This window comes from Agelaius tricolor, unplaced genomic scaffold (genome assembly GCF_023055355.1).
Source record: "Agelaius tricolor isolate 1412-34295 unplaced genomic scaffold, bAgeTri1.0.p SCAF_9, whole genome shotgun sequence".
Taxonomy (NCBI): domain Eukaryota; kingdom Metazoa; phylum Chordata; class Aves; order Passeriformes; family Icteridae; genus Agelaius; species Agelaius tricolor.
Genome location: NW_027269269.1, coordinates 9719699 through 9733637, shown reverse-complemented (window position 1 = coordinate 9733637; position 13939 = coordinate 9719699). Strand labels below are relative to the sequence as shown.

Sequence of the window (13939 nt, the reverse complement as noted above, 5' to 3'; positions counted from 1 at the left end):
TCTTCAGAAAAAAAGATAAATATTTCCTTAGAGTCATCCTCCTGTAAACAAGGTTGGTTATTCAAAAAGGAACTATCAGTTTTGCAGTTACCAAAATGACTTATATCATTTTTACACCAAGACGTTATATATAAGAGAATATAGCAGCAGAAGACTTTTTCAGCCCAACACATATCAATTTACAACTGTTCTACAATACATAATTTCTCCAACTTTTTATTCTCTTTTTCTGTTTGTGTTGATGTAAAGTATCTGTGGAATACTTTCTTTTATGTTGGCAGACAACTGTAATTTCCAGGAAGGGCTCTGCATCCTCTTTGTCATTTTGTCATTGATGTCACATTAAAAATAAAAAGGTGGGCATAAAAATAAAAAAAAAAAACCTCAGCACATGGTCTGAAAAGAACTCCAAACTTGTGTAAAATGCAGTGTTTAGTTTTCTCTTTTGTCTTAAACTTATTTTCCGTATTGAAAGCAAATTGTGTACAGCATGGAAAAACCATTTACTAAAGTTTTTCTGAAAAGCAGATGACTTCATAAGGCGTCCATATCTAAAGTAATTACTTTCTGATTTTAAAGATCTGGTTTGGTTTATTTAGATTTTGGTAGCTCTGACTTTTAGCTTAAAAATTTCTTGAAGGTCAACATTATTTATCTGTCAGGCTTGAGATGCACCTCTGGAGTTCAATATCCCATTGAAAAATAATGCAGTGACAGTTGTATTTGTGCTTGGCCAAATGATACTGGTTCTAAAATCTTGTAACATAAACCATTATAGGAAAATTCAGGCTTGAAGTTCAGTAAAAACTGCAGTGAACTGTGCACAAATAGAGCTAGTGTCATCCATTTGGTCTTCGGCTTCTTGCTCTGTAATCCTGAAAGTTCACTCAGCAGTTTACCATTTTGTATGGGTAGGATTTCAGACAATTCAATACCTTTCTTCTTGCAGTTTACATGTGATCCTGTGCTGAACTCTTGTGGGACTTGTGACATGTAACTTCATCCACTGTTTCAGAATATTTTATTGTGCCTGTACAGTATGGATTACACATTTGTCTACAGAGAGACGGATATGTTTTAAATGTTGATTCTCCATTATTGTCTTTTTATTAGTTTGTTTTTGTTTTTTTTAATATGTCTTTGCAATGAGTATTAGCTTATGCTAAAAACTGACAGTAGATAAACAAACCAGCAAAACAAAACAGACGCCCAGGTTTTGTACTTGGCCAGCCTTTGCTAGCAATTTTGTTTTTTACAAACTCTAACTTGTAATTTTGCTGGCAGACAAAGTAGAAACAGTCAGAGTCCAAGAATGTGAACAGCAATGCATGATTCATCTTCTTCTTGGGCTGCAAATTTAGAAATGTGAGATATTTGCACAATGGATCAATGTCAAGGTACACCCATTTTCCCTTAATTGCAGTCATTCTGTGAACACCCTTTTGTGAAATCACTTCTGCAAGATCATCCATCTACTTCTGTCAGCTAAAAACTGTGGGGTCCCCAGATCCCAAGCCAGCTGTGGTTGTTTCTGACTGGTCTGCAGCATTTTCCTGTGATATTTCCACTGAAACCTATGCATAGTGTATGGACATGACCCTCAAAATTTTATTTAAGAATCTGCTGAACTCATTAACCAGGTTTAACAGGAGAAAAAAAATTCATGAAGTGTCTAAGGGGCTTTTCACCTGCAAAGGAGACCAAGAATTCCAGCTGCATTCCAGATCTGAGCATTCAGATGCATTCTTCAGGTATTTTAAAGGGTATTCTTCGGCTTTTGCTTTTTAGAAATGAAAAATAGGAGCAATTCTTTCAATGTCAATGGGCTGACAAGAATCAAGAAGTAAACTCCTAACACTTTCTTCTGGACTTAAGAGTTTGGCTCCTGGATGGAATACTGTTCTAGGTGTGCATTAAAAAAAAAAAAAAAAAAAACCTTAACCACAGCTCTGTAGCATAAATGCTTTGAGTTTCAGGTTTGGCAGGAGTTCTGTTACGTTTTTTTGTCACAGTATACTATGCCAGTACACATTCATCCATCACGCCATATTTAACAGCAAAAATAATTAAGAAAGTGACAAAATGACAGTATCCCCCTGGATTCAGCACCGGCAAAAACTAAGTATTTTATTTCCTTAGAGGCACAAAAATTTATTGCCTGAAATCTGTTCTTTAGTATTAATTCTAATTAATAAATGAAGAATTAATGGTAAGTGGTTTTAGGCTATGAATGGAGAAAATTCTCTTCTGTGTGAACTGCCAGTGAACCCACACTGATGACTGTTTTGGATTTTCTTTGAACTACTTTTAAACCAGAGCAATTAGTGAGACTGATTACTTTCCATTTGAATTGGTAACAGGTCTTCGGTTAAAGCCTGTGTATCTTCCTTGAACTTGTGTATTCATCATCATTTTGTAGAATTTTGTACTGCCATGAATCATTTTTTGCCCAATAAAGCATTATGGCAAAATGTGGTAATAAAATTTTCCAAGACATATTTGGGGCATAATTAGTATTTTGCCTGAAACATAACAGAAGAGGAAGGAAAATCTGAACACTTAGAGAACTCTCTGAGAGCTCTTAATTCCTTAGAGTCCTATGTAGCCACCAGAATTACTCATAAATCTAAAAAAGATTTCAGTAAAAGTCAATGTGTGCAGTTTAAGTCCCCATTCTGAGATTTTGAAGCAGTCTTCCGCTCCTGTCAGCTAAGTATGTTCAGTCCTTTAACACAGCACTTTTACATTGATACCACCAGGGGTTTTTTTAGGAGAATTTTCATCTAATTTCAAAATTAGAGTAACCTTCCTAAAAATTGATTCAGAAGATACTGCATCTTATTAGCACTGTATGCACTGTTTGCTTATATTGGTTGAAAAAGCAGTCATTGTGCTTCTTTGCTCCTTTCTCGCCACAGCATCAGGGGACAGTACAACACAAGGATAGAAAGGACAAATCAGTTGGAATTTCTAATTCTCTCCATATTCTTATAGTCAAAATGCATGCCTGGTTAAGATGTAATAAGTTTTACACTTATACCAGTTCCTCTCCTATCATTAAAAGAAAACCAAACAGCAAAATTTAAATATTGAGGTGTTTCCTCTCACCCCTTTGACTCTTTTATTTTTGACTAGCTTTATATCAAAAAAACATTTTGACTTCATGGGGATGAGAGTATGAGAAAACCAGACTGACATGCTTGAAATTACTGTCTTCCTGTTGCTGCTGAAGATGAGTAGTCACACAAGAAATTTTGGTCTAAAAACTTGAAATTTGTTATACCAGTGGAGCAGTTAGCATCTTGGAGCAGTAGTGGGGACTTTACATTCCTGGACTAACTTCAGCTTTTCTCATTTTGAAGCCAGGTTTCTGAAGGCTACAGGAGGGAGATTAGGGAACAAATAACCTTTCATCAGATGTGCCAGTTTAAGTAGTGAGCAATATTTTTTTCAAGTGTGAAGAAAGAATTAAACAATGTAAAATAAGCTCAAAAGGAGAACAACGTGTAAAGTGTACATAGGGTTAAGGCTTTAAAGCACAGTTGGTGAAACTCCACATGAATAGCAGGATATTCCCTGCAAAGAATATCCTGCTAAATCAGAATCTCATTAACTTTACTGATACTTCTAATTCTGAGGCATAAATGAATCTAGGTTTTTATTAAATCATGATATAATCTCATACAGAATAATAGGAAATAACTTTTTTTTCCCTCAACAAATTATTATGAGTATAAAGGGAAAAGTATACAATGTTCAGGTAAATAGAATAGATGATTCATGGGATAAAAATAAGAACCAAGGGAATGGATTTAACTGCTATTTTTAAAAGTCGATGATTTGTTGGTAGTTTTGGTTTAAGAAATTATTCATTGATCATAGGGATTTAAGCTGCATAAAGGAAAGGTTAAGAAATTCTTCAATGAAGCAGATGTAAAAGATAGAACTATAAAGCAGTAATATTGCCAACAAGGTATGTAGAGCAGTTACTACAATCTAGTGACTTTAAAAACAAACATTCAGAATGAAACCTGTTTATACACATACATTTGCAGAAGTCATCCATAGCTCTGCAGGAATCATCTTGATATATTTCCCTGCAAATCTGACCTAGTAGAGAAAATAATTCTTTGGATATTATTATTATTGGTTTGGCCCAAAAGGCTACAAAAGGGATTTATTTAATATCTTATTGCTGTTTTCTGAGTCTGATGAATAAATTAATTATTTCACCTGAACTCATTCTGCCTTCACAAGGAACTTGTGGATTCAACATTTATGCAATTTTCAAATTCCCAAGGGGAGAAAAAAATATCCTCTTGAATTCTAAACCAAACAAATTAAAAGTTTTTAACATCTTTAACTTTTTCTCCCCATAGATTATTGAAATAAAGCTAATGAACATTAATTTAGTGTATCTATTAACATGACACAGTATTGTTTCTGCAATTACTTTATCTCATTTTCTTTCTGTGTTCTTTTAGAGATCATCTATAGCTGGGTATTTAATGAATTCCCATCTTTTGTGGCAGAAGACAGCAGGCGTTTCATCTCTCAGGAGACAGGCAATCTCTACATATCCAAGGTGCAAACATCCGATGTTGGCAGCTACATCTGCCTGGTGAAAAACACAGTGACAAACGCCAGAGTTTTGAGTCCTCCTACGCCTCTAACACTGAGAAATGATGGTAAGAAAGCATTGTTTCTGGCTACTACGTGGAAAAAAAAACTAAATGAAAATACTCTAATTAATTTAAGAAACATGATTTTATTATTTTTCAGTATATGCATGCATTTTCCATAGAAAATGGCAAAGGGAAGTTGTTCAGGGAGTCAATATCTTTTAGAACATCCAGACCTTGTGAGAGTATTTAGATCTGCAAAGGCTGAAGTGCAAACTGACACCTCTTGGTGTATTTTGTTTAGTACAGTTACTCCACCTTGCTCCTTTGATGTTCTGTCACTGAGAGAAGCACATCTCCTTTATAGGCAATGTCTGTTTCCTTAGGGCTCAGTTGAGTTGCCTCAACCCAGGTGGCTACTGCCACACTGATGCTCTCAGGCACCTGAGACATCCACAGGGGACTGGCAAATGTCCCACGGGGCATACAGACCGGCTGCAAGATGCCAGGAGATTATTAATGTGTTGGCCTCTGTGGTTAAAGACAATACAAAAAAGTTTCCCTAAATACCCTGGCAGCAAAAGGAGGAGAATCTTCATCCTTTTCTGGGTGCAGAATATGCCATAGTGTCAGAGGATGACAAAAAGTCTGAGACAGTGCCTTCTTTGCCTCAATCTTAACACCAAAAGCAGTAGTACTCAAGATATCCAACTCCTAGAGCTGGAAGTTAGGGATGGGGATCTGAGTGATACCTCCATAATCCAGGAGGGAATGGTTTGTGATCTGCTGTGCCAATTAGATACCCACAAGTCTATGGGCTGGGATGGGATGCACCCAACAGGGAGATGGTGAAAGAGTCCACCAAGCCTCTCTCAATTATTTACCAACAGTCCTGATTATCTAGAAAAGTCCCAGTTGACTGGAAAATAACAAATATGAGGCCCATCTACAAGAAGGATCAGAAGGATGATCCAAGTTCTGGATTCCGCATTTGGGCCACAACAGTCCCAGGCAGTGCTATAAGCTGGGAGCAGAGCGACTGCAAAGCTGACCAGCAGAAAAGGACCTGGGGGACCTGCAAACAGCAGCTGAACATGATCCAGTGTGCACCCAGGTGGCCAAGAAGGCCAATGGCATCCTGGCCTGGATCAGCAATGGTGTGGCCAGCAGGAGCAGGGCAGGGACTGATTGTCCTGCTGTACTCGGCACTGGTGAGGCCACATCTCAAGTATGTGTCCTGTTCTGGGCCTCTCTGTTGAAAAGAGGGTATTGAGGGGCTGGAGTGAGTCCAGAGAAGGGCAGTCAAACTGCTAGAGGTGTAGAAAACACATCTGATGAGGGGTGGCTGAGGGAGCAGGGGTTGTTTAGCCTGGAGAAAAGGAGGCTTGGGGGAGGCTTTATCACTCTCTACAACTGCCCTAAAGGAGCTTGCAGAGAGGTGGTGTCAATCTCTGCCATGTCTCAAAGTAACAGAGAAAATGGCTGATATTTTCCTTCTTTCCAAGATGTTCTACTTTTGATTATGCTTTCTAGTTCCTCACAACAATTCAGCTCATGTAAATCCACACATGCAGGAATCAAAGAGAGAAAGAGAGAGAAACTTTTGAGAGCTTTCTTTTATCTTGCTTATAACTTTTTCTCGAACAAATATTAGTCCTATGCTACAAACACGTTACAAAATCTGGATTTAAACACAGATGACTTAGTTTAATAGAGTAAATTTAAAATATGTTCACCAATTAGAATGGAATGAAGTTAATGTTTTTTCATTATAGCAAATTTAAATTTCCTTCTGCATAGCACGTAGCCTCTGCAGCAAAAAGCTGCTCTTTTAATTTATCACTTCCTATTTTCTTTTGCTGGTTTAGTACCTATGTTAATTATTGAGTTTCAGGTGTTTGTTTAATTTTACTGACTTAACATTTTGAATCTGTGTATCTTTTTGGTATTCATTTTTTCAAAATTAAAATGCCCAAACATTGACTGCCTTTTTAATCTGTTTGGACTCCGAAAAAAAATAGAATTTCATTGTCATATTTATTATTCATATCTTACTCTATTTATTCTTATGATATTTCTTCATGCTTTTATTTGGTTCTGTCTTCTGCAGAAATTCAGCAGATTAATTATCTATTTTGTACTGACAGTACATAGGTAGACAACACACTGAAAGAAATTGAGAGAGTAAATAAGGATAAAGGCAGCAGTCTACATCACTGAGCTAAGAAAAAAATCTATGAAGGAAAACTCTGCAGATTTTTTTTAAATGTCAAGTGGGTAGTAAATACCAGCCTCCAGCAAATTTTTTGTTTCACGGCTGGCTGTCACACCACTGTGATAATCCAACCTTCTGAACTGTGCTAGAGTATTGGGGAAGTGTTTGCACATAGATGAACAGCTCCTCAGCAATTTCCCAGTCTCCTGACTCATTTTTTCACACACATGAATTTCTACTAGGCTTCCACGCCTTAATTTTAATCTGTTGGTATTTAGGAAAAGCTCCTTTCTTGTTATGGAATTCTTCAGTACTTCTCAGTAAATTGGTTGCTTTCCTGTATGACTGAGCAAGTTTCTCAGTGAAGAAACCTCAACTTTCTACCTAACCTTACAGTCTCCATAAACATATCTTGAAAAAAAATTTTAAGGAAATTACTGGTTGCTAAATCATAATATTTGGGACATCTGTCTGGTTCCACCTCCCCCACATAATGCAATAATATGGGCCTTTTGAAAAAAACTGGGAATATAATAAAAAATTTCCATAAATCATACTGTACTTTTTCATTTTCATACAAATGGCCTTAGGTAATACTGCCTCGTCCATTGACAAATATTAAAGGGTCACGACAACCTTTTTAAAGTATGCGTTCATTATGTGCAAAAATACAGAATAACTGTTGAAAAGTAGTGCTGACTAGTTAAAGAAAATTAAAGTAATTTATGAAGAAAGAAACTGCTGTGAATAGACTCCAAGAGGGAAGTGAGAATTTAATAATGGCATTAAAACAAACATTAAATTACCTGAAAATATACTCAATTCTATGTTTGCTGAGTTGTGTTATATATTTTTAAATATGGCTTTTTAATTTTTTCTTTGTCATAAAATTACTTGAATTACTTTTCAAATACTCCCTTAGGTTTAAAAATAATACATCTTTCTGAGTTCCAATGGTTGGCATCACAACTGACATTACCCTAAGCAGTCAGCACATTTGCTAGAAGCCACAGGAAGAGCTTGTAGTTTTAAACAGTTTTTACAAATAGCTCTATATAAATAAAACAATTTTTATAGCCTGTATTCTCCAAACATATATATCATTAACTCCAAAGTACTCTAATTGATTTATTTATCATCATTCTTAGATTTTGATGAATACAGAGTACCTATGCCCAGGGGACTAGAGAGCTTGTGACAAAGAGCACTTCAATGAAAACACTGGTCTCTATTTATCTATAAGAACGAAATGGAATAATACCAAGGCATTCTGTCAAACTCTGAAAGATTGTAAGAACTTACTGGGATTTTATTAATCTTTTATTTCTTCTGCGATGTGTCTCAAAGGAGAGCTTAGCTGCTTGATATGAAGCAAATTAAATAAAAACATCAAGAAATCCTTCAATGGATTCTGAATAAAATGAATACCTCATTTGTTCAGATATCCTTGACAATAAGTCATTTCATATAATTCAATTTCACTTCAAGCTGGGTTATAAAAACACCCTAAAATTTTGAGGAGAGAAAAAGTTTTAGGAGGAAATAAAAGAATATGCATCATTTCATTAACTGCCTCTTAATGCATTACAAACTTTGAGGAAATATTTGATAACTGTTTATGAATAATAAACAGCTTTGTTAAATTGTATCTTCACAGGCTTGGATGCTGATTGGGAGCAGTAAATTATCTTCACTCATAAAAACATCTGAAAGTTTTTTCAAATTAAGGAAATAGAAATCTAGGGAGTATAAACATTTGATTTTCAGCACATAAGAGTTATTTCAAGTTCACACATTTTTATTCCAGTTTTTCTTACATTTTTATCCTTCTTATTCTTTGGAAAATATGGTAACTTTAACATTATTACTGTACAGTAGTAAATGACGTAATTCTTCATTTTAGCTCTGTGCAGAAACTGCATATTAGCTTTGCTATGGTGAAATTTCCAAAGTTAAAAAAAAAACCAAACCAAAAAACAAAAAAACCAACAAACATGGACAATTTCAGACACCAGAGAATACTTTCTACTATGTTTCATTAGAGCAAATTAGTTTAACCTCCAGATGTTGGTATGTCTGGCCAGACATCTTTTCATGGAACTGACTTTCAGATTTTTTCCATGTCTTCATAATCTGCGAAGCAGTGAACTGAATTTTGTCTCTCCTCACTCTATTGATTAATGCAATGTGATTAATAGTCTCACATAATGATAGAACATATAGATATCAAGGTATTAAGGATGCTAATTTCTAATTTTCCCTGATGAAATATGGTCTGCATCTGCTTTTTGAGGTTAAACTCTGGGATATGTTGCTTGAACAACAAGAAACAGTTGGTTATCTAAAGATCTTGTTATCTAAAGATCTCTTTACCAACATGATGTAAAATTTGGAAGAAATCATACCAATTCCCCAACAATAGAAATCAAGCAATAAAAAATGCCCAGTGTAGCATAATAAGGTAATAAATAAAGATAGAACAAAATTTGCAGTTTCACAGAAATAGCTGTACCCATCCCAGAAGAATGCTGACAGTTGTTAATTAACTGATACCTAGAATTTTTTTAAATTACCTAAAGATGAACTGTAATGATTTTGACCTATCATTCTTTGCCTTTCTCTGTTTTTTATTTTTAATTTTTTTTTCAACTTTTATTAGTGGTTTTTGTCCTCTAATGGGGTTATTCATATGGAGCTGAATTCTAGAAAACTACAATGTGCACCTGAATTTTAACAAGGGTTCAAAATACATATTCAGCTGTGACGTAATTCTGCTATGTTTTGTGGATTTTCCAGTCATATAGACTTCCTCTTTCACGTGGGTTATATTGCAAGGTTTTGCAGTAACTTTTTGTATTTTAATTGTGTCCATAAAAACTGTATAGTGACTGTAAGAATTTTTCTTACTCAGTACTCCAGGGCACGAATCAAACCTGATGTAATCCTGCTTTGATTTTTTTTTTTTTTTTTTTTTTTTTTTTAAGCAGAGACAAACTGTCTGGGCAAAAATCAAGTTTGTCCTTTAGTGGTATACAGAGATTGATAGCACTGACAGACACATGAATGTATGCAAGGTTTGCTCCAGGGGAAGGTTGATAAAATGGCAATGTCCCTGGACAGCCATTACCTGGTGGTAAATATATTTCTCCTGTAAAACTGTAGTGAGGTATTTTAATGATGGGTCACTCTGGAAACTGAAAATAAAAGTCTTCCTACAATCTCTGCTTTACTCTACTGAAAGTGTATCCTGCATGGGTTACAGGTATTCTGTACTTGTTTTCTCTTTTGTTCTGCTCTTGTGCCCAGGTCCTCCTGCAATGTTGTCAAAATAATAGGACGAAAATCAGGATTAAGAAATGTCAGTGTAGTCTTATTTTAATTTTTAAAAAGATAAAAGAAGACCATAGATATAATAGGATGAGGGAAGGTTGTTGGTTTTTTTTTTGAGGTTTTCTTATTTCCAAAATATCAACTTTTTCTTTTTATTTATTTATTTATTTATTTAGAAAGTCTGTTCCAGTTAGCAGGAATGGTTCTTAACCTATAGGCAAGAAAATCTATAGGTAGGCAGAGAATTTTATAGAGGGCTTCTATACAATAAACCTCCTACAGAGTGGTTTATAGGAATTGTAGAATAGTTGAAGAACACTCTCAAACAGAACACAACAGTTCAAAGACACTATTTGTAAAATATTTAATCTAAAAGAGTAGAGAGACAAAATAACTTGGGATGGTCTTTTGACAATGTAAAAGGGCTGAGCCCAGGGATCTATGGGGCTATTGCAGGAGGAAAACAGGAAAAGGCTGGGAAAAGATTATGTCCCAGGATTCAGTGTAGAGCAAGAACTCTTTCACTGCAAAAGTTTGAATGGAGTTTAGTCTGCTTTTGAGTTCAGTTAAGGTAACTTTACAGGACTCGTAATAGCTAAGTCTTCCCATTGGTATATAGAAACACTGTATGCTGGAAATTCAGTGGTTGCTTTTCTAAATTAGCTAAAAACCTCAAGATTCTAGACATGTAGAGTCTTGCACATCTTCTGCACTTATGTTTTCTTGTTTCACTCCTTCTCCTTAGGATTTTTGAAACTTCCACAAAGAGTTAACTGATCCATATACAGAATATACAAAGTCTAAAATTACTGAACTTGAAAAAAATGTTCCTCTAAATTTGTCAGGATTAGGAATGGTGTTGCATTGAACTATAACTATTAAGATTTCAGACAGAAGTATGTTGTTAATATTTTAATTCTTGGTGACTAAATTCAAATTTGTGCAAATTGATAATGGAAGTAACCTTTATATCTGTAGATGGTTTCAGAGTATGAAGAATGGTCCTGAATGTTATGTAACTCAGTGTCTCAGGATCTTAGATAGAAATTCACCAGTGACTGCTGCTTTGCAGTCAGAGACTATGGCATAATATTCAAATTGAAATTACTTGTCAGTTTGGAATTCTCTTCAGAGTAGCAAAATAATTTGATTATGAACAGCAGGAGTTTTACTCGAAGTCAAAACTGCAGGAAGTAGGTAACAGGATGATTTGTTTCTATTGGGTCTAAAACAATGGGTATTTTAATACTTGCTTTTGAGGATATTGAGGAAATAATAGGTTCTTTGTTTTACATGGTTATATGAGCAGTCTTAATTGAAAAAAAATTGAGAAAAAAATTTAAAAAATTGAGAAAAAAATTTAAAAAAAATAAATATTCCTTATTTAGGAAGCTTTTCTCAGTTTATTGAGATACAATGAATATTAGAGCAACGCTATTATGTGCAGTAGTTTTCTAATTGGTCAGAAGAGAGGGAAATACTCTGCACATCACAATAGTTTTGACACTTCTGGCACCTAGTTGGAAAGGGAATATTTTGTTTTCATTCTGTAAAGCAACTTTGCAGGTTGCAGGAAAAAAGAATTAAACTTAAGGTCATATTTGAAGTACAAACAATTATGTCATTTCCTATAGGAAAAATGAGATTCCTAGAGAACTTTCATCAGGAAGATAATTACAAACCTCATAGAAATTAGATATTTCTCCTAATCACTCAGATTAAATAAGATTTCCCAGATTTCTGAATACCTTTTGTGAACCTGTCCTGGATGAATATCAGGCAATTGGAAAGGAGAAACAATAAACATTGGCCAGTGATGCCTAAAAGAAATCTGCCATATATTTATTGTGCCAAATTCAATGTAATCTCATTCCCTGTAAAAACAAAATGGAACAAAATCCCCTATGATTTGGTTTTCATTGAGCTAGGCCTCCCAGGCAAGATGTTGACTATGTAGTGAGTCCATTTTTTTTCTTGATGTGTATGGCTGATAGGAAAAATTATCTAATGATAATTCAGGTACCTAATGAGTGAAAATAATCAGCTTTTCGTGTTTAGATACAATCTGCACATGCACAAATCTTCATATTGGAGTGTTGTGTGCAAGCCACTCACATGTCCTCACTCATCTCTGAATGTCCAAAGCATGAAGCTTGGTTTCATCCAATACCAGATGTGCTGGATTTAGAAGGAGAACTTAGATGCCATTTTAAAAATATGTGGGAAACTGGTGAAGTCTAGCTTATTCCTCACTAAAGACTTTTCTACACAGAAAAAGACTGCAGACTTAGTCATAGTCTGCTCAACATCTTCAAACACAGGTGAACAGAAGTCTCTGTAGCCCAATCTGTACACTAGAAATTTTGGTCTCTCATTTGAAGAATTAAATAACATACCAATATTTCCCTCATTGCTTGTTCTGAGACTATCTCATTGCTTTTGTGTTTTTAGAGTTTGGACTCAGTTCCTTTTATTTCATTCATAAAACATATGTTTTCAACTGAAAATTAAGTGCTTTTGGTTGTTTTTGATGTTTAAGAGAGGCAGAAAGTTTTGGATGTATGACATACATACATTTAAGAGTTGTTAATAATAATATATTTCAAGATAGTAATACAATTTCTAGAAAGGGCTTTCCAGAGTTCAGAGTACTGTGTAACTGATAAACTAGTGAAATCAAGTATGAGTAAAATAGGGAAGATAAAGTGGTGAGAGTAAACTTATGTTTAAACTTTAAACACTTTTTTCTGCTAAATGTGACTTTCTTTCACATTTATTCCTCTAAAATTAGGAATACATGAACATCTTATCCCTTAATTTCAAGCTAGAGTTTATACCCTTCTTGTGTTGTATTCATTATATTTTCTCCAGACACTGAATTACCAATTTTTCTTTCATATTAGGATATATACCAGTAAAGACCCCTTTGCATCCAGTGACATGCAATAGGATTTGCTCTCTAACATGCAAAACAATGATGGCACTTTAGTATTAACTCAGTTTAGTGCTTAGTTCAGTGCATTGCAGAATGCAATTTCACATGAGCATTTTCAGGGCTTCTCAAATGATAAATTTATAGCTCAAACCTGGCTGAGAAACATTTAAATGGAAGGAATGCCGTGGACTGTTACCTTAAAACAACAATTCCACAGTAAAGTTCTAGGGATTTACAGTAGGCATTGGTCCTTTAGAATGAGATTTATAGCAGGTGAGTCAATAAATTCTTCCCAGTTCATTTAAAATCTCTGCTGCAGACCAGAGACAATGGTGGGTATCATTATTATACTTGAATGAATTCAGTTTGTGCTGTCAATTTTCTGTCATTGTAAATGTGTGTACTCAAGGCTCTCCCAAACAAATTTCTGGAGACATTTAACAGTACAGGTCTTCAGGGAAAGTGCTAAATATTCATTTGCTACAAAGGGACCCATACCTTAGACAACCTTAATTTTCATCCCAGGTTTAGATACAAAAAGAAATTATGCATGAACATTCTGTAAGCAAGTTCTTAGGCAAAATTTTCTTGGGTTTAGATATATATTCACGCAACAGGTCATCATTACAATGTGGTAAGATGCTCAACTTTTGATCTGTAAAATTATTAAAAAATTCTTATGCAGCAGGATGAGTTTATTACGCCTCAAGAGGTTTCCCAGAAACTGAGAGGAAGATGCAAACTAGTAAGAATCCCAGTTAAATTTGTCTTTAGAGCTTTATTCAGAATATTAGAAAACCATGTTAACATTCCTGCACCACCTGATTAAGACTGGGG

At 34.9% G+C, this 13939-nt stretch overlaps 1 protein-coding gene across 6 annotated transcripts in view; it reads left to right on the top strand.

Annotated features, from left to right (window-relative positions):
* CNTN5 (contactin 5) overlaps positions 1-13939 on the top strand; it is a 609082-nt gene that overhangs the window by 444776 nt on the left and 150367 nt on the right. For all 6 annotated transcript variants that reach the window (XM_071434213.1, XM_071434212.1, XM_071434206.1 and 3 more), the window contains one exon: positions 4485-4688. In XM_071434213.1, the coding sequence (XP_071290314.1) occupies positions 4485-4688 (204 nt within the window). The remainder of the gene's footprint in view (positions 1-4484; positions 4689-13939) is intronic.